At 37.4% G+C, this 19,435-nt stretch overlaps 1 protein-coding gene across 1 annotated transcript in view; it reads left to right on the plus strand.

Moving 5' to 3' along the window:
• The window catches only part of Tmtc3 (Transmembrane O-mannosyltransferase targeting cadherins 3), a 151,998-nt gene that overhangs the window by 87,936 nt on the left and 44,627 nt on the right, over positions 1 to 19,435 (plus strand). The window contains exon 2 of the mRNA XM_074110756.1: positions 14,687 to 14,823. Within this exon, the coding sequence (XP_073966857.1) occupies positions 14,687 to 14,823 (137 nt within the window). The remainder of the gene's footprint in view (positions 1 to 14,686; positions 14,824 to 19,435) is intronic.

The raw sequence follows: 19,435 nt of genomic DNA on the forward strand, positions 1-19,435 counted from the left end.
GTCGACGTAAAAATAAATAAAAAAAATGGCACAACTTCTTAATTTCACTTAATTTTCCTGTAATCTTAGAATATTTATATTTTTTATAGAAATATTTTTAATGTATTTTTAGGCTTAGTTTCGGAGATTAACGGAGGAATAGTCAGTTGTTGCCTATTTTCTTAAACAACTTCAGAACTAGGTACATATTTATCTTGTGATAAAAAAAAATGTTTTTTGGGATTCTCTCGAACCCTTTGTTGTCACACGATGTTTTTTATATTTTTTTTATTTACTCCCATTCCTTTTCTCTAAATTCCATCAGAATTTCTGCAACGTGAACAAAGCCATGTACTTAAGCAGGGCACTTTAATATTTATTATAATATAAATAACCATACTCGTAAAATAACTGCTACTGCCTCTTTTTCGCGCACCAGGGTAGCGATTTTATGGTAATTATTAGTCTCAGTTTAAATACCAACGTGCCATTATTAAATGTCACTCAATCATCCGTATCCGGTACCTATCTCAAACAGAATTCGCTAACATTTATTATAATAATATAGATTAGATCTTTAAAATAAAGATTAGCTAGAAATATCATGTAACTAATTGTAAAATTGTTATGAAATAAACAGATATATATTTTTTACTTTAACTGTCGATATAGATTTCGGAATATCAGGCAGGTATGTTGCGAAGCAAGGAGTGTTAGGTATCGCGCGAGCCAAGCGAGCCAAGCGAGCACGCCGAAACAACAACCGGTGTAGCGCCAGGACTTAATTAAGTTCGGAAATAATGCTGATTATGTAAGCCAGTGCTGGTTAATATAAGCAGGTTATGTACAGGGAACAAGGGAAAAAATCGTATTGAAAGCCCTATTCAATTCACTTGTTACTTTCATCAAATTTTTACAGTTGTTTTCGAGGAGCCTACTTATCACATGCGAAAATTGTTCGTTTAATAATATCTACATATCATTCTATTTTTAATTGTGGTTGACATTTTTCCCTACATTGGTCGATGTTCAAAGTATACAGCGTCGAAGTGGTGACTTCGTTTAGAAAAAAAATCTTTACGTACAGGGGGATTCAATAAAACTTACTCAACCATCTGTTGTAATAATCCGGATTCATTTTAAGACACCTTGTATGTGGCGAAGCTTTCAAGACAATATGATTTAACCTTCAAACAATTTATGGTACCTAAAGCTACGATTTTTATTTAAGTACTGAAAAATAGTTCTTAAGATGTATACCAGCTATGAATTTAAAATGAATTCTACATTTTTGTTTTAAACCGATTCAAGAATACAGCCAGAACAAAAGCGATCCCGAGCTGTACTGTGGGAGTAAATTGAATTCATATAGATCATCCATCAAAGTCTCCTCAGAAACGCGCACTGTTATTCTTGTTTAAAAAACGTCGCTGAGGCAAAGAAAATATTTTATGTCTTCCCTAATTATGTACACATCAGAGACGCAAAGCTATTTGTTAAATTCATACTTAACGGTGGATTACATGTTGTTCGCGAAGATTAAGGAAAATGTTGCGAGCTGACTTTCCTTATTTTAAATATTACTATGTTCATGGTGTGTGAAATGAAGGTATTGTCGTACGCTTGTTACGAACCGTCGCCAGCACTTTTCCTCAAGACCGTTGAACGACTAACATTTCGTCTCGACTAACATTCCTAACAAGATATAATACATGTAGTACTGGTATGAAATTTAATCTTAAAATTGATTAGTGCTTACATTGGAGAAATGCCCTTAAACACAAAAATTAATAAAAATGTTATAAGGGGGCCTTCCTTCAACAGCAGTGGATGTATTCCTGATGATGATGATGAATTGAATTAATTACTAAACGGTTTTTGCACCGATCATAATTCAAAAAGATTACATTACACTCGTAATAGTAACCTATGAAAACAAAAAAAATATGTGCATTAATAGAAAAAGACCTGAACACATTACGACATCCATTTTGGAATACACGATACGAGTAACATTTCTATTCGTCTTATTACAAGTTCGTTGTAGGTTTTAAAAGACATATTCAACAAATACTACTTATCTGCGTATTCGTTATCTGAGCCATCGTAAAAAGCAGTAATCCGAAAAATATTTAATTTAGTAAAAGGAAAATCTAGTCAAAACACTGAAAGCATTAACTTCGTTGATTTATTTTTACTAGACGCTTCGTCTGAAATGAAAAAACTTCTATGCTGTTAGGAGGGTAGCACATTTGAGCGATTGCTCGGCTTTTTATTTAACGAAACTTCGCGAGTTGAAACAGCAGGGCTACTACGAAACTCGAAGTTCGTGTCGTGCGGTCCCTCTGACACATACTATTTAATACGAGAGCGAGAGGGACGGTACGATACGAACTTCGAGTTTCGGGTTTCATAGTAGCCCTGCAGGGTTTTACTTGAGGCGACGATATTATAAGCTTTCCCGCTCTCGCTCTCTCTGTATTTACTTTCTACACGTTTAGTATTACTTATTATAATTAACTACGGGAACCCATACACCAGTGCAAAAATTTGATAATATAATGATTATTAAACGTTTTCATAAACATTCTTGATACTCGTATTTTTTTTCATTTGTTTTGTTTTGCTTGGAGCGCATTCGTAGCAATAATGGTCCTTCCAAAAGCGCTGGTAGTATCTACGAATAAAAAAAACGTAAAAGAACCCTTTGCTGCCTAAAAGAATAAAAATTTTGGTTTAGCTTCTCTCATTAACTACTATTACTAAAATGAAGAGTTTTAATCTGTCATCTCCCAGGATAACAGGATCAAAGGAATTTGGGCACAAATTTGTGCCTCTGGGAGAGGACAGGTTAACATGCTGTAGGCGCGAGATTTGAGAGGTGGATGCAAGTGGCGAGTTGTCGTTCATTGTGGCGTTCTATGGCGGAAGCCTTTGTTCAATTATGAACGCCTTCCGGCTGATGATGATCATGTAGACTAATGTAGTTTTTAGAAGAGTACTAGATTGAGTTTTTTTTATTTATCTCTATTTACGTAGCATCAACGCAAAAAGAACATAGGCACTTCCAAATTCCACAGCTTTGCCAGCAAACACAAAATAACAACAACGTAACGATAAGCAAGGTTATTATTGTCTTTTTTTTATTATACAACTGCGTCTTGTTCATTTGCCGAAGTTTTACAATACAATACAATAACTCTTTATTGCACACCAACACATAGCAAGCAGTACAGAAAACAGTATATACCACACAGAGGCTTTCTGAGGTAAGCGATAGGCAATTCTGTTCATACCCTGCCTGAAATAAATTATCAGCAGATCTCAATTGGTAAATAACGCGTTAACACTTGAGGAATATTCCAGTTGTCAATAAGGGAATAAAAATTCCGTAGCCAGTTACGGCGAAAGCACACGACTGACACATCATTACGTGACTGAACCTTTTCACCCTTCGATCTCACAATGTATCGGGCCTTATCCGATTTGAAAATGTCGAGCGTTCTTTTTTAAAAGAAAGTGTTGCGTTTTGAAATGGGTGCCCGATAAATATTGAAGATGTGTTTGGTATCGGGTCGATCATGTACCTATTTGCAAAGTAAAATTAGGATATTTTTAAAATATTTGTTCTCGACTCTCGAGTCGTGGCTGTTTAATATTGATGTATTTAATTTCATAGCCTAGTACCCATAACATAAGCTTACTTTGGGACTGGGTCAATTGTTGTCAAGTGTACCGTGATATTATTAATTTGTTATTATTTTTCACTGTCGTACATAACAGAAAAAGGCGTGGTGACCTAGTGATTTGACCTATGATTCTCAAGCAGGGATGAGTTTTTCTGAATTGATATGCGAACTTACATTTGAAATTTACCATAGAAACCTGCACACTGTGCACACGCCTGCGAACAAATTCAATGGTGTGTGTGAAGTTCCCGATCCGCAATGAGCCCGCGTGAGAACTAAAATCCAAGCTCTCTCATTCTGAGAGGCCTGTGCCCTGCCTTGGGACGTATATAGGACGAGATGATGATGACATAAAAAATATTAACCCTTCCAGCTTTCTTTAAATATTTTCTTTAAAATACTCCGAAATGTAGAAGGTGTTTTAAAATTATTTCGGATAATTTCAGCAATTGGTTTGGCTGAACATCCCTGTAAAGATTTATGATTAAAAATGTAGTTAAACCTTGGATGCGGTAAACTGTGCACTTCGAACAACAATCAATCGACAGCATTTCGCACCTTCAGAATGAGACTGCCTTTAAACAAATTTTGTCATATTATGACACTGAAAGAATTTTACGCATAGTTTAATTTTGCATGCTGTCATATTTTGTTTAGTGACAGTCTCATTCTCAAGGTGCGATTTGTCTAAAAATCCTGAATAATATTTACAGGGTCTATAAACAATTAGGTACTTTGCTCACCCACGCCTTACTATTAATATCACGTCTATGCAACAAAATTAAATGTGTGTGTGCACCTACTCCACCTCCACACTGTAAGCATACACACAACTCACACAAACCCAATTATCAACACCACTACACTACACAGACGTGTTTTCAATTCAATCAGAGTTCATCCTCAGAGCAACAGAACCATTCACCATGCTGAACGCCAACGCAAAGTAACGCCTGATTCAATAAATTATTTACAGAGTGATCAGTCAAAGTACCCCAACCAGCTGCTGCTGCATTGCTGATACATTCAGGATTAATTCCAAAATAACATTTACACAATACATTTTACTTATTATAGGCAGGTAGATTAGGTAAGTAAGTAATTTATCAAACAATAATATTCCGGCTGGAAAAAGCAATTTTATTATAAGTCATACACGATATTCTTGTTGCTAGCATATTACCTTACCTTTTAATACCTATTTCTAATATATAATTAAAATCTTAATATCGCACGTTTCATAAAACTAGGTATAAGGCCAAGCACGCACTACGATATTTTGTCGTGCGGTAATTTTGTCGCAAAAACGCAACGTAAGTAAGTACCTATATGTAAGTGCGCGCATATGCGAAAAATAATCACAGCGATTACACCTGATTAGACCTGAGTCTACAATTTTCAAACTACGAAATTTAGACTGCAAACAATACCTCGTTCTTCTCTAATAAAAAAAACTTCTGGTCTTTTTGCACGCATTCGAATCAAAAGTTGATCATTGTATGTATTTAGTTAGAGCAAAGATGAGGCGCCTCTGTGTTTCATTTTCAAACAGATATTAAAAATGAAACCGTTTGAATTAAGTTGGTTAGCAAAGTTACAATAATTAACAAATTATTAGCGAAATTGCGTGGGGCTCTCCAGCCTAGCATTTTAGTTTCGTAGCAACTGAACACCCAGAGGCTATAATTTCCCTAATGCTGGCATTAAAACCTTCTATAGACATGGCTAAATCTAAATTGCTTTTTTTCTCCGTGTAATTGCAAGCAACATCGACCTACGGTTTCAAAGGCGACCTTTAGCTCTGGGCGTTTTTTCCGGCTCACTTCTTTACGCGTGGGTTGTGTAGATGTTCCCTTAGAAAATACGAAACAAAAACGAAGGGAATATTTTTAATAATGTCTGCGGAGACTGAGGTGTGCCGAGTATCAGCAAAATTAAAACTTGCGGCCGCCTGATTAAACTATGGGATGGTTTTAATATCAAAGGAGGAAATATTCCTACAGCCAGGGTTGCATTGTTCCGTGATTATTGGATGGGTTAGGACGAACTTTGAAAGTTCGAAACGACTCAGTGTAGTACGGTGATGGTGATAGTTAGTGTAGGTAAAGTAAAAATGTTAAGCCAGTCTTAAGCCAGGTCTGATGATTTGCCATACTAATCGATTGATCGTCAATGATGACATTTATCGGCATCAAACGACGTCAATCAATTGGAATGGTAAACTATCAATCGATTCTTATGCCTTGTATTTTAACTAATTTTATCTTATTATTTTTTCTTTGTTAGCCTGTTAAAGTGTCCCAATAAAAATATACTTTATTTGTAATTTTCAGCTGTACCTATCTATTACGGTTCTCGAAATACAGACCTGTGACAGACAGACAGACGGACAGCAAAGCGATAGTAATAGGGTTCCGTTTGTCACTCTTCGGATACAGAACCCAAAAAATAATGAAATACTCTTTTGCGCGGTATAAATTAAGACTGTTGATACAAAGATCATCGACCTACATTGAGTATGCGCCTTATTAAATACATCTGTGTTAATTTAGGCAATCAACCACCCCTCCCCCAGGTAAGTACCAACTTGATATTTCTTTCCTCGTTTTAATTAAAAAGTTAAGGAAGCGAGAGTAACAGTAACGGGTACTCAGTATTCGCTCGAGAGCTTCTGTAAACACAGTTTTATTATTCCCATCGTGCGTATAAAGAAATCATTTGTTTTTATTTTACCCAATTAAAGAGAGAGGGAGACCAAGCTCGGAGGCAAACAAATCCGAATGATGTCTCTATTACTTAACGCTTTCTCTCCTGGTTCTGCCACCCATGTTATTGCTCTCGGCTTACCGCACCCTATTCACCTTATGTGGGGAGAATAAGGGTTATTTTTCTAGTTGCTACACTCGGTGCACCCAAAAGCGACTCAATATTAATCTTAGAAGTAAATACAAATAACAGCAGTTCATGGGTGCCATTTTGTACAGACAAATCCGCAAAATTGATCGTAATGAAGGGCAGTTGTCCCGCGGACGGGCCGCGTCGGACGTCGTCCCTGTTATATTAAATATATTATGTCTGGTAAGGTGGTTTTTTGGTGCTTAACTAACTCCTTGCCTTAAACATCCTATATTTTATACTCGTATTGACTTAGCGTTTGTCAACTACGCTCTCAGATCAAATAAAAAGTAAAGATGGAGCGCGCGTGGTGAAACGCCCGGTGAGGCCGGTTTTATAAACATGTGTGCCATAATAATTCTTAGTATCCCGATACTACAAAAATATCGTTACCGTTGAATAACGTTTTTATAGCGTTTTAATTACTTTCACACTTTGATACCGTTACTACAATAAAAAACGTTGATAAACTCTTACAAGAACCAAATAACTACGTTGCGTGTCACTTTCTCACGTTTTAAGCTGTGTTAATAAAAAATAGAATTAATAAAAAAAGATTATATTACATAGGCGGCTTTTACCCAATACCTAATAGGGTAAATACAATATAATAATGGCAACACTAGTGTTGACGTTTTATGTTAAGTAATAAGGTTTTGGTGTAGTTTGGTTGCAAGTGTGTGCGTGCCACTGTGTTAGCACACGTATTGGTGTAGTTTGACCGGCCTCACTTCGTTGTTCGCAGCGCCCTATCTTTAGTTTTTATTTGATCTGAGACTACGCTACGGTGATGGTAGAATAAGTGTCAGAGAAATTGGCAAAGAAGATAACAAAGTAAGAAGGATGATTTAGTGGTGCCTTCAGACCAAATTTCTAGTTTGATTATTTCATTGCTTCAAGGGATAGCAAGTCTGAGAGCCTTCAGCTTAATATTTCCTATTAAGTGTAAGAAGTGTTACGAACCACAGTGTTGTGCTTATTTAATTATTGATTCACGTCTTACATTTCATAAGAGTGTAAAAATGGAACACACAAAAAACAAAACAATGCAACTCGTACAATTTTGTTCAAGAGACACTCTTCATTAAAACATAAATGAAATAGAATACCAATTGCGAGTGAAACGGTACACAAAGTTAAGGAAGGCAACCGAGCTCCGTACACTTCCCATATTATATTTGCTCAGTAAACCTCCCAAGTCCCTTAATGAAAAGCTTTTCTTTGATCCGTTTGGATACCTTAACCGGGTTATATTATAAATAAAAGCAAAACATTGGTCAAAGTATTTTCACGACGTTTATTTGAGTTAGGATTGTAAAGTTAATTATACTAGCCATCTTGGGACCGTACATGAATAGAATTGTCAAAATTTATGCATTTCAATTCATATGATGGAACAAAATTACTTTCTTTAAGATGTTGGGTCCTTAACTTTTACGAGCATTTGAAAATTTGTAGCGTGTGTAATTTTAATTTCTGATACGAAACAACTGCGTTGCGTTCTGGACTGCGTATTTGCATATAACTACCTAACGTGAGTATTTTTTTTGATCGCAAGATTAATTTATCAACTTTAACCATAGAACGGCTAGGCTTAAAACTCGAAAACACGCGTTTTTTCAGAGATAAGCCCAAGCTAGATCGATTGTTCACCCCCAAAAACCCCCACAGCAAATTTCGTCAAAACCATTAGAGCCGTTTCCAAGATACCTGATAATTATAAATTAATCTTTTTAATAATATATAAAACCGGCCAAGAGCGTGACGTACACGCCCAGGATAGGGTTCCGTAGCCATTACGAAAAAATCAAATAATATTTTTCTAAGGATTTCGTATTTTGTACTGAATCTTCCAAGTTTAGGTATATATTATACCTTATACTGCTATTTACTTTTAAACTACTAAAAAATCTCAAGCAATCTTAGCCGCTATATTTTCCTTGTAAATTTGATATATTTACTACCTTCCTAGTTGACTACGGAACCCTAGAAATGAATCTCTATTTCGTTCATCATGCGTGAACGGCTGGACCGATTTCGCTAATTATTTTTTTGTTGTGTTTGCTATTGTCAGGAGAAGGTTCTTGTAAAAGAAGATTTAGAAAATTAAAAAAAACTACACGGGGGGCGAAGCGGCGGGCACCAGCTAGTAAATAAATAAGAATTGCTCGTTATAAGGTAAGAATAATATGATGATGAAGCTAGAATATGACAATAATTATACATAGGTAACTGTATTTTGTTTGTTGTAAATATAGAAACAGTAGGCAAGCTCCGTCCACCGGCTGTCATTTGTTCTGAGCCGCTCAGGATCTCGCGGCGGACGCGCCGGCGAACAAACGGTCTTGTAATGATTTCCGTAAGCTACGCATGACGGATGTCGCGACGGATATACCTACTACTTTGTTGATTTATTTATACTGTGACATATGGTGTGCATGTTATTCATTGTCTAAAGGAGATGCAGGGTGTGTTTTACAATATTACTTACTGTTATAGTAACATGTATATTTAGTTAAGGTATCATAGGTTTTTTTTGTATTCTTGTTAACTCTTAATTTAATGTGTTTTATGTACAATAAATATACATAATGTCGGTAAAAGGGAAATATGTTCAAACGCACATAACAGATTATGTTTTCATAGGTTTTAGTAAATTACGGTAATCCCCATAAGAACTTAGATTTTCTTAAATCACAAACTCTATTAGAACCCATTTTTGAGCAATTGACGTCTGACCGACTGGTACGACCGACTGAGCTGGAAAAAAACAGTTTTTAGCCATATAGACACACGGGCTTGTAGCTCTAATTGCCTGTTCTGTGTATACGCATAATTTACTCGTATTGTTACTTAACTTTACCCATATCTTTTTGAGAGACAAAGAATATTTGATATTTAATCACCCAAGGATTACGCCGTACATAAATAATTTATTTCATTAATATGCGATTCTGTGAACCAATTATTTACCCAAACAATACGGCAATTATGCGAAATGATTACAATAAATGTAATAAACCTGCAATACAATCGAAATAGCGCACTGCAAACTTGTTTTAACTCATACGATGTTACATGTCATAAATACTTACGTACATCATACGTGCAGATCATAAATACATCAATTTGTTTCACTCCCGACTGATGTATGTGGCGATACTACAACGCTCCACGCGGCTCAAACGGGATCACGAAGTTATAACAATATTTATTATCACTCCTATATTGTAGCCAGTGATAAATGTGCACCATTATGGGTCTAGCTACCTGTCTGACATGGAATTTCATTTAAAGAAGCACCCTATATTGCCGTTCCGCTTGCTAATTTTGTATGTCTATGAATCATGTTTATGAGACAGCGACATTTTTGAGCGTGTGCAAGCATTGTCGGGTGGCATCGCTGTAGGGAAATTGTTTCTGGAAAGCGTTTGGCTTTCAGTGGAAAATGTGAGTGAAGAATTTACTAGAGATCGCGGTCGATGATGTTCAAATATACCTATAGGCATTTTATGAATACACACATCCTTTATGTGACATGTTTCTATGGTGCAGAGCTGAAACCTGTTGCGAATCACGAAATTAGGCGAAATATCCTACATTCATCTGCATAAATACTAAAGGGGTACATGACTCACTAATTGACCGACAAACAACGCGCAGTTTAAACCAATGAAGTTACGAGTAGTATTATAACATCCACAGTCCACGGACTAAGACACCTCACATAAATAAATTGTGCGGATTTTTGGAATACTGACAACGTAAGGATGGAGACCTACTTCTGGTCGACCTGTGGAAGAAAGGAGCAGGTGGAATAAGGTCGTGCAATTCCGAAGCACATTTTTCGAAATGTAGCCTGCAGAATACCGTCAGGGAAGCCACTCTTCTGCGATGACGAAGGCTCTGACGACAAAAAACCGCGTCGCATGCGACGCCGATGAGCCTCTTCGCTCGCTGTTTTACCGAATCCAAAGCAGCTAGCTGATATTCAGCAGAACCGTCCCAAAGGTGGCAGCAATACTCCATGCAGGATCAAACTTGGGCTCGGTAAAGACCAATGAGCTGGTCCGTAGTGAAGTATCGCCTAACCTTGGATTGGATACCAAGCTTTTTCGCAGCGGTTTTTGCCAAGGATTCGATGTAACTCCCAAAGTTCAGTTTAGCTGAGAGGTCTAAACCAAGATGCTGAAGGTGGTCAAATATTGGTACAGGCAGACCTCGAAAGGTTGGAGTTAGATTAAATTCACTACGTTTTGTCGAAAATAAACACGCCTAGGTTTTAGAGACATTAAAACCGACTAAATTGGCTTCACCCCAATCGGATGCTGCCGGCTATCATAGTCTCTCTGAGAACGTTGGTATCTGAACCACTCGCTCGAGCATCGGACAAATATCTTTCCGACACTGTGCTGTCATCGGCGTATCCAAAAATACCGGGATATACCAACAGGTCATTTATGTGCAGCAAGAATAGAGTGGCAGAAAGCACTGATCCCTGAGGAACACCGGTATTAATGAAATCTTGAATGGATTTGCACGTCTATATGGGTTTAGACATCTGTTTACTTACATAAGTAGTTACATCATACTATATTCCACAAAAAACTTTACTCTAAATACTTTACGATGAAGTTTTTTTTTTGTAACCCCACGGACAGGGTACTATCCCGTGTAGGTATGTATTTTTAATGTCTCGTATGATCAAAGCTTTAGGTTTCGTCTAGTTACTCAATATTATTAAATACAAAGATGACAAATTTACAGCTAGAGTTTACTGAAGGTCAATATTCCGTACCCTGAACATTTACGAGGGTTTAGAATACTGTAGTGCCGTCAAATATAAGTACTTACACAAGCACTTTGCTCGAACACATCAGACATGAATAATTGACAAATATTATAACGTTGATCGTCAAGTCAATGTCATGGTTATGCTGAATATTAATGACAGTTAACGATGCTTACTCCGCTATGGCGCCGCACTAACGAACTGGGGATTAAATCGTGTATCGTATTTAACCGATATACCTATGATCTTCATAATAATATTCACGTCACAACCCCTTTCACTACTAACACCATTCAGAAATAAGCTTTGGGTAAAGAGTTCAAACATAGTTCCAACGGAAGACCAGCGTCGGCCGTAAGGTTGACATCATGCTGAGTTGGGACCATTTCGTGACAAAATTTGTCTCTATTCCCGTTTTTCTTATTTCTTTACTTTGTAAAATGTCACGAATAAATGTTTCTCTTTCTTTCTTGATAAAGTTATTTTATAACTACATTGTTTTGTCATTAATGTAAGTGAAGCTTATAAAGAAATTGTAAAGACAAAAAAATTAAGAAAGTCCCTTCTTGCATACTTATCAATTTGTCTATTCTACTAGACTACACTGAAGAGGGGCCTTACGTTACTTTCATATATTTCTTACATAGGCAAGAATCAAAATAACAGAATACCTAATTAAATTTAGGAAATTTTGCTAGCACTTACATCTTTTTGATTATGCATTGTACCTCTACTAGATGTACATCTATTAGTAGTCTCCATCTATTAGATTAGTAGGTGCCTTACTAATTTTTTTTTTTTTGCTAATTAGATGATATTAAAGTAAGAAAGGTAGGTATATCTCCAATATAGCAATGCTGTGTATCTACATAAAGCTTTTAAAGAAGCTTCCAATCAGTCAAATGACATAGCGTGCCCAAGATATGGAGTCTAATTTTGAAATCACCCCGAGATAAGCTTGAAATACGAGTAAAGTTGAACTTATCTATCACGCTTATTCTAGAAGCTGGAATTTTTATTCTAGCTATATTATCGCTATTGTCGATATTTTCAAGCGTTTGATTTCTAAAATCGGCCCTTGTTCGTAAGTCGACATACGCTCTATTTTGTTTATATGGAAGCCATTTGGATTAATCTACTCGGTAACATTTCTAACGACCGCATCGCCAATAGCAACCTCTACATTGACGACGTGTTTATATTTGCAAAGTCACTGTGTAATATCGTGTTACTTCGTTAAAATATAGATTAAAGTGTAATTCTTCACAAAGGATGATTAATAATTTGCCGCTACTACGTATTTAAGTGACCTTGTACCCGTTGAAGTACGTTGTCGATAAAATCAGAAAGGTCAAGTTGTTTTTACTTCAGAATTGCAATTTTTAAGGGGAGCCACAGAGACAAATCTAAAATCGACGCATAAATTTTAGCCGAATTGGTTTGGGAGATAAAAATTTTACCGCACGTAGGAAAAATTGTATGGTCCGTATGAGGGGTATCGATGAAATTTTATCGATACTAGTGTAGCAATCAAGAAATCCCTAATTACTTTGTTTTATTTTTGTACGCCTTTTAGTGTTTTCTATGTCTTTTTTGTGTTTTTTTTTTGTATGATTTCAATTTTACAGCGCATTGGTTTTTACTGTAACGCTGTAATTTTTTAGTGTCAATTTTTAATAAATAAGGACGAATGGAGTACTCCCCGGAACAGGCCGGGTTTCGATCGGGGTATGGTACCATAGACCACATCCACACAGTGCGGCAGATTATACAGAAGACCGAAGAGTATAATCGGCCCCTGTGCCTAGCATTTGTGGACTATGAGAAGGCCTTTGACTCTATCGAAACTTGGTCTGTTCTGGAATCTTTGCAGCGGTGCCAAGTCGATTGGCGATACATTCAAGTGTTGAGAGGTCTGCATAATGCCGCTACTATGGCCGTCCAAATCCAAAATCGGCAGTCTGGGCCTATCCCCATGCATCGTGGTGTGAGACAAGGGGATGTTATATCCCCCAAACTGTTCACAAATGCATTGGAGGATATGTTCAAGACACTGAACTGGAAAGGACATGGCATTAATATAAACGGCGAGTACCTCTCACACTTGCGATTTGCAGACGATATCGTCATCATGGCAGAGACGCTGCAAGATTTGCAACATATGTTGAGCGACCTAGCTGATTCTTCACAACGCATTGGTCTCCGGATGAACTTGGACAAAACCAAAGTCATGGTTAATGAACATGTAAGTCCGGAATCAATTGCAGTACATGGCAACTCTCTGGAGGTTGTTAAAGAGTATGTTTACCTCGGGCAAACTTTGCAATTGGGTAAAAACAACTTCGAGAAAGAGGCCAATAGAAGAATACAGCTGGGTTGGGCAGCATATGGAAAACTTCGTCGAGTCTTTACATCGCCAATTCCACAGAACTTGAAGACGAAAGTCTTCAATCAGTGCGTCCTACCTGTCATGACATATGGTGCCGAGACGTGGACACTCACGGTTGGGCTGGTCCACAAATTTAAAGTCGCTCAGCGGGCTATGGAAAGGGCTATGCTCGGAGTTTCTCTGAAGGATCGAATTCGAAACGAGGAGATCCGACACAGAACTAAAGTCATCGACATAGCTCACCGGATAAGCAAACTGAAGTGGCAGTGGGCCGGCCATATCAGTCGAAGAACTGATAACCGCTGGGGCAAACGAGTTCTTGAGTGGAGACCGCGAATCGGCAAGCGTGGCGTAGGACGCCCTCAGACTAGGTGGAGCGATGATCTTCGCAGGTTAGCTGGCAAGAACTGGATGAGACTGGCCGAGGATCGTGCTCAGTGGCGTGCAACTGGAGAGGCCTATGTCCAGCAGTGGACTAAGATAGGCCGATGATGATGATGATGATGAATGGAGTACTAAAATTATTCATATAAATCGTTGCATTATTCAAGTATTTTACGTCAAAAATTACAGTTACGTGTGTTTTTGGTAGCACTCGTAACCAGTAGCGTTGTTTCTTTATTTGTAATTTAAACCGACTTCAAAAAAAGGAGGAGGTTATCAATTCGGTTGTATTTTTTTTTATGTTTGTTACCTCCATCGTTTATGAACCGATTTGAATTTTTTTTTTCGTTCGTCTAGGAATGCTTGCAATTAGGTCCCATGAGCACCAAATTAAGATCTAATGATCGGATCTTGGAAACCGAGGGAACTCTTCCAATATTGTAGGGACACCTATGGTAAATTAGATTTATTTAGTAGTAACTCGTGCATTAGATTTTTCTGCAAATAAATGTTATCTTATCTTATCTTGTGTATTTATAAATATTATTATTGTTACAGGAACAGTCCCACAAATCGTATCGCCCTCTGACGGTGCTGACCTTTCGATGGAACTATGCTGTCCATGGTCTGCACCCCGCGGGCTATCACCTTGTTAATCTCCTGCTTCATGCGCTCGTCTCACTGCTGTACTACAGGTAAAGCCCTTAAACCTGACATAGTCACTCAGGCACACAAACAACTCGATTAAAGGAGGTGAAAATATTACACGAATTCGCTATAATGTCACAAACCAATGTCACTGAGGATACCAAAACGTATAAAAAGTACTTCATTTTCACGCTTATCGCTCAGTGCATTTTTTTCATTTGTCGCTACGACAAAGTCCAAATAGGCACGAGAAATTATATTATTGCCATAATCATGGTAGGATTACGAAAGATGATCAAATACGACAGCATAAAAGGAACGATTATCAAAAAGCATACATACAAACAATTAATGTTCAATTTTACCAGTCTAGTTGCATTTGCAATTATTTCAACAATTTCCATTTGACGTCTATGTGGCTGTTACCCCAGATAGAGCAAACCACTTATACCCCTGTAAGCGTATAACGGCTGTGACTTATTTGTACTAACATACAAGCCAGAGCGGTACAAAAATACCGAGTCAGATACGTTTGTAAAGCTGTTGCGTCGTTAAAGGGGACGGATACGTTTCTATCCCATTAAAACTGCGAGGGGATACGACATCTCCTCTTTGTGTAGCGAATGTCGACTGGAGAGCTCTTATCATTCGAATAAACAAGACGAGGCTCCCACTCACGAAACTCATAGTCATTACCGTGGCATTATACTATGACGAAATTACAACTAACTTGATACATCGTAATGAAAAGCGAAACAGCCCTGCCTCCGTTCAGACCTGCCATCGCTAAATGGTAGCAGCAGGCAAATGGGATTAGGGGACAAGGGGAATTGTAATTGGATGAGAAAATTACATAACAATAGTCGCTAGAGAGTCGTTTTAGTTCCGAGGAGCTCCCGCAATACGTAATAACTTAATGAAAGCGCTCGCTGTTTTAAAGCACCGCTTAAAAAGGGATTAATCAATATTTATTAGAACCCGATAAAGTTTTGCAATAGTTGTTTCATAATCGCCAAGTTGAAATTAATTAATATGAGAGCCCAATCAGAAGCAGCTGCGTCGTTAACCCTTAATTGGTAGGACTCGATAATCCAGTCGGTCGCGGCGAAAGCGGCCATTTAATTATTCAATACAAAGGCTAACCCTCTATCGCCTGCTTTCAGAGTGTTTACGTCGCGAGTGTATGGTATTAATTTATTTTTATTCTTCCATGAACTCCGCACAATGCTGCCTTTAACGGTTATGCCGAGCACCGTCGTAAAGAAAGGAATTAATTATGGCCGCCCGGACCGTAACACAGGGACTCATATTGATCTCGTGTAATTTTATCTTTGTTGTAGGATCACTTATCTGCCGAATATGCTTTTAGGTCCCGACTTAGTTGCGCAACGAGAAATACATTTTCGCATGACAGAATAGCCAAGAGACCGTAATAAGGATGCACGCATTTAACAGGAACGGCCGGCGACAATGTGTTTTTTGCTACAATTACTAAGAAACAGCATGTGGAAAAACATCTTGTATTTTCTGCAAAGTATTTTCTGAGAAATTTTACTGCGCTTTTGCTACGTTGGCGACCGCTCGCAAATATTTTTGCCTCGTGTATAAAGGTAGGTACCGAAGCTTAAGCACCAAAGGCTTGCCCAGGTCAGAGGTAGTTTGTACTAGAGCTGAAAATGGCTTTTGTACACAAACTAACTAAAACAATAACTATTTCTCAGTTACATCACCGAGTTTAAGTCCTGCAAAACGGTCGGGCAAAGCCAGTTTTAATCAGGCCGCCGGCGCTCGATCCCCTTAGTTACTGCTAATTACGGATACTTGCTGTGTCCACCGCGACCTTAGCCCGGCTTATGCTCAATATCCAATTTGTCAGCATAATCCTATTAACGATTTTAGCTCTCATTATCATGCCAGTCCGGCAATACTTACCTTCAACTACAGTTTATGTGACCACTTCGTTAGCGTAAATTAGCAGAATGAGCGGCGTGAGATTGGGTACAAACCCACTACGGATTTCATTCAAACGAAACCAATGCAAAAGTTGAGTATATCCAGTATAGGCTACGTAACGAATTAATCGTTTGGAGATGTGTTAACTACGTTTTACGTAGGCAGTTATTTTTAGCGTAAAAGGTGGAGGTTGTTTACCTGCGTCGTCGTCATATGATTACCTATTTAATTTATTTTAAGGAAAATTAACACTGGAACAAAGATCATGATGATTGTAATGATGATGTGATGACACTACGGGATCATTTTACAACCTTCACGTCCAACCAACCGTAAAAAAACGTAAAAAAAGTACAGTTTCGTTAAAGTTTTATTCCTTTAGTATTCAGTAACTTTGCAATCAAGGAAATTTTAATGTAGTTACTTTTGATTTTACACAGCGACGGTCTAATATGGCATGCAACATGATAAAACGTAGAATTACCTACGTTGTAAAATCATAATAAACCGGCTTTCTGTCTGGAGTAGCTTGTTAAGCTTCGTCTGCATATTTTTATGTTCCAGCCTCTTGTTGTCTGCATTTTTTTAATTTAAAGTGCAGTATAGCTACGTTTTTAGATTTTGGGCCGTTGAAATTAAAACCAACATGTAAAGATTAAAACTTTTATAAAGAACCAACTGTTGCACGCGACTTTATATGTGAATAATTCGTCTATCGCTAAACAAGTACTGCAGGAATTCGCGGGGAATCTTAATGTCCAATGTCCATCCTAGGTTGTCACACTATCTCCGTACCAAACAGATTTACTTTTGCATTTTTAATATTATTTTTTATCTACGTACCTCCGTTTGATATACTGCTTGCTTACTATACCTATTGTGGTGTTCAATAAAAAGTTATTTATTGTATTGTAGTAGGTATACAAGAATATAGACTAGCCGTTACCCGCGACTCCGTCCGCGTAGCATTCGATTATCGCTATCCCGCGGAACTATGCAATTTTCCGGAATAAAAACTATCCTATGTCCTTCCCGGGACTCAAATTATCTGTAAACTGAATTTCATATTAATCGGTTCAGTGGTTTAGACGTGATGAAGTAACAAACAAACAGCCTAGACTTACAAACTTTCGCATTTATAATATTAGTGGGCAAACTACTACAAATATTTAATATCAGTGTTCGCGAAAGAAGCATCAGTTACAGCGAATATATAACAATCTCACCATAGTAATGAAAGATTGTGACAAATACCGCCCATTAACTGCATGCTTGTGTACAAAAGGTACATAAAAATATAAGAAGCGGTCTACAAAAGAGCTGTTAGACTAGGACACGTGTACGACAGTAAAGCTTGAGCACTTTAAAAGTTGCACAAACAAGTTCATCACACAACAGCTGCGTATGTTACGGTGGTCGGGAGGGGTTACTCTTTAAGACAAGGTGCGAAATACACATATCATATACAGCTTCAAGGTTGCAATAGCTGATTAAAGAGCCCAAGCTGAGGTATGATACAGTTGTTCAAATCAAATAAATAAATCAAATAAAGATATCAAACTACCTGAATGACACCAGTGGGATAAAGCGTTAGCATAGAGTTAGCCCTTAGCGAAAACGAGACGCACAACAGTTACACACATTTATTTATATATGTCAATAAATTTCTTAGCATAACAGTAAAAACCAAAGCACTGTGAGACTAACGTAGAATGTTGATTCTGTACAAAGAATACTTAAATAAAATTAAAGAAGGCAAACAGGCGTGATGTTTGTGTGTGTGTGTGTGTGTGTAAAGAAGGCAAATGGCACCGTATGACAAGTAATGGAAGACATATAAGGCGAGGCTGAAGAAAAATAATAAAATAAAAAGTGAGAGTGAGAGTGAGAGAAATTTATTTACACATAATATAAGATACACAGATAAATATAATAGTTGGAAAGAATAAACATGAACATCGAATAGCATAAAGCATTAATATTACGGCAAGCCGCGACGCTGTTTTCCACTGGGACGTATTTAAAATTAAACACGAAAAAACATCAACTGCTAATAAACCCCCTTGCAAAAAAACGGGCACCTATGGTTTTTGTATTTTATGTGCATGAAAGCTTACTTTCTAAGCTTCAATGCCTAAAAATCTGAAAAACCATAGGTGCCCTATTTTTTTGCAAGGGGGTTTAGTTAAAACTGCTTCGAGTAATCTCCCTGTCAAAATCCACAATTTTCGAGAGTAGTTTTGTCAACATGGCATAGATTTATAAATAATAATAATAATAATTTATTCAAAAACTCATTTTACATCATATTTAACTTAAGAACCATACTGTAAAAGAAATATTTACAAGAAATGCCTGAACTGTCCTGTCCAAGAAATGTCCTAACTTTCACGATAGTGTCATTCATAAACGCAAACGCAACAAGAGCTATTTAGCATAGAATAAGTTTTAAACCACGTTATTCTGAACTAGTGAATTTTGCATGCAACTCCAAACTTATAATGAAATTACTTTTAAATTCATGCCGGTGTGCACGGGCATTGTGCACGTCGCAAATTATGACGAGACTTGACGATGAAACTGTTTTGAGATGAGATTGCAATTTGATGCATCTGACTTATTGTCGCTAGTACAAGTAATATAAATAAAATACTAGCGACCCGCACCGGCTTTGCATGAGTGCAATTTAGCAAAAAAATAAGGTCT

The sequence above is a fragment of the Choristoneura fumiferana genome, chromosome 2 (assembly GCF_025370935.1).
Source record: "Choristoneura fumiferana chromosome 2, NRCan_CFum_1, whole genome shotgun sequence".
Lineage (NCBI taxonomy): Eukaryota > Metazoa > Arthropoda > Insecta > Lepidoptera > Tortricidae > Choristoneura > Choristoneura fumiferana.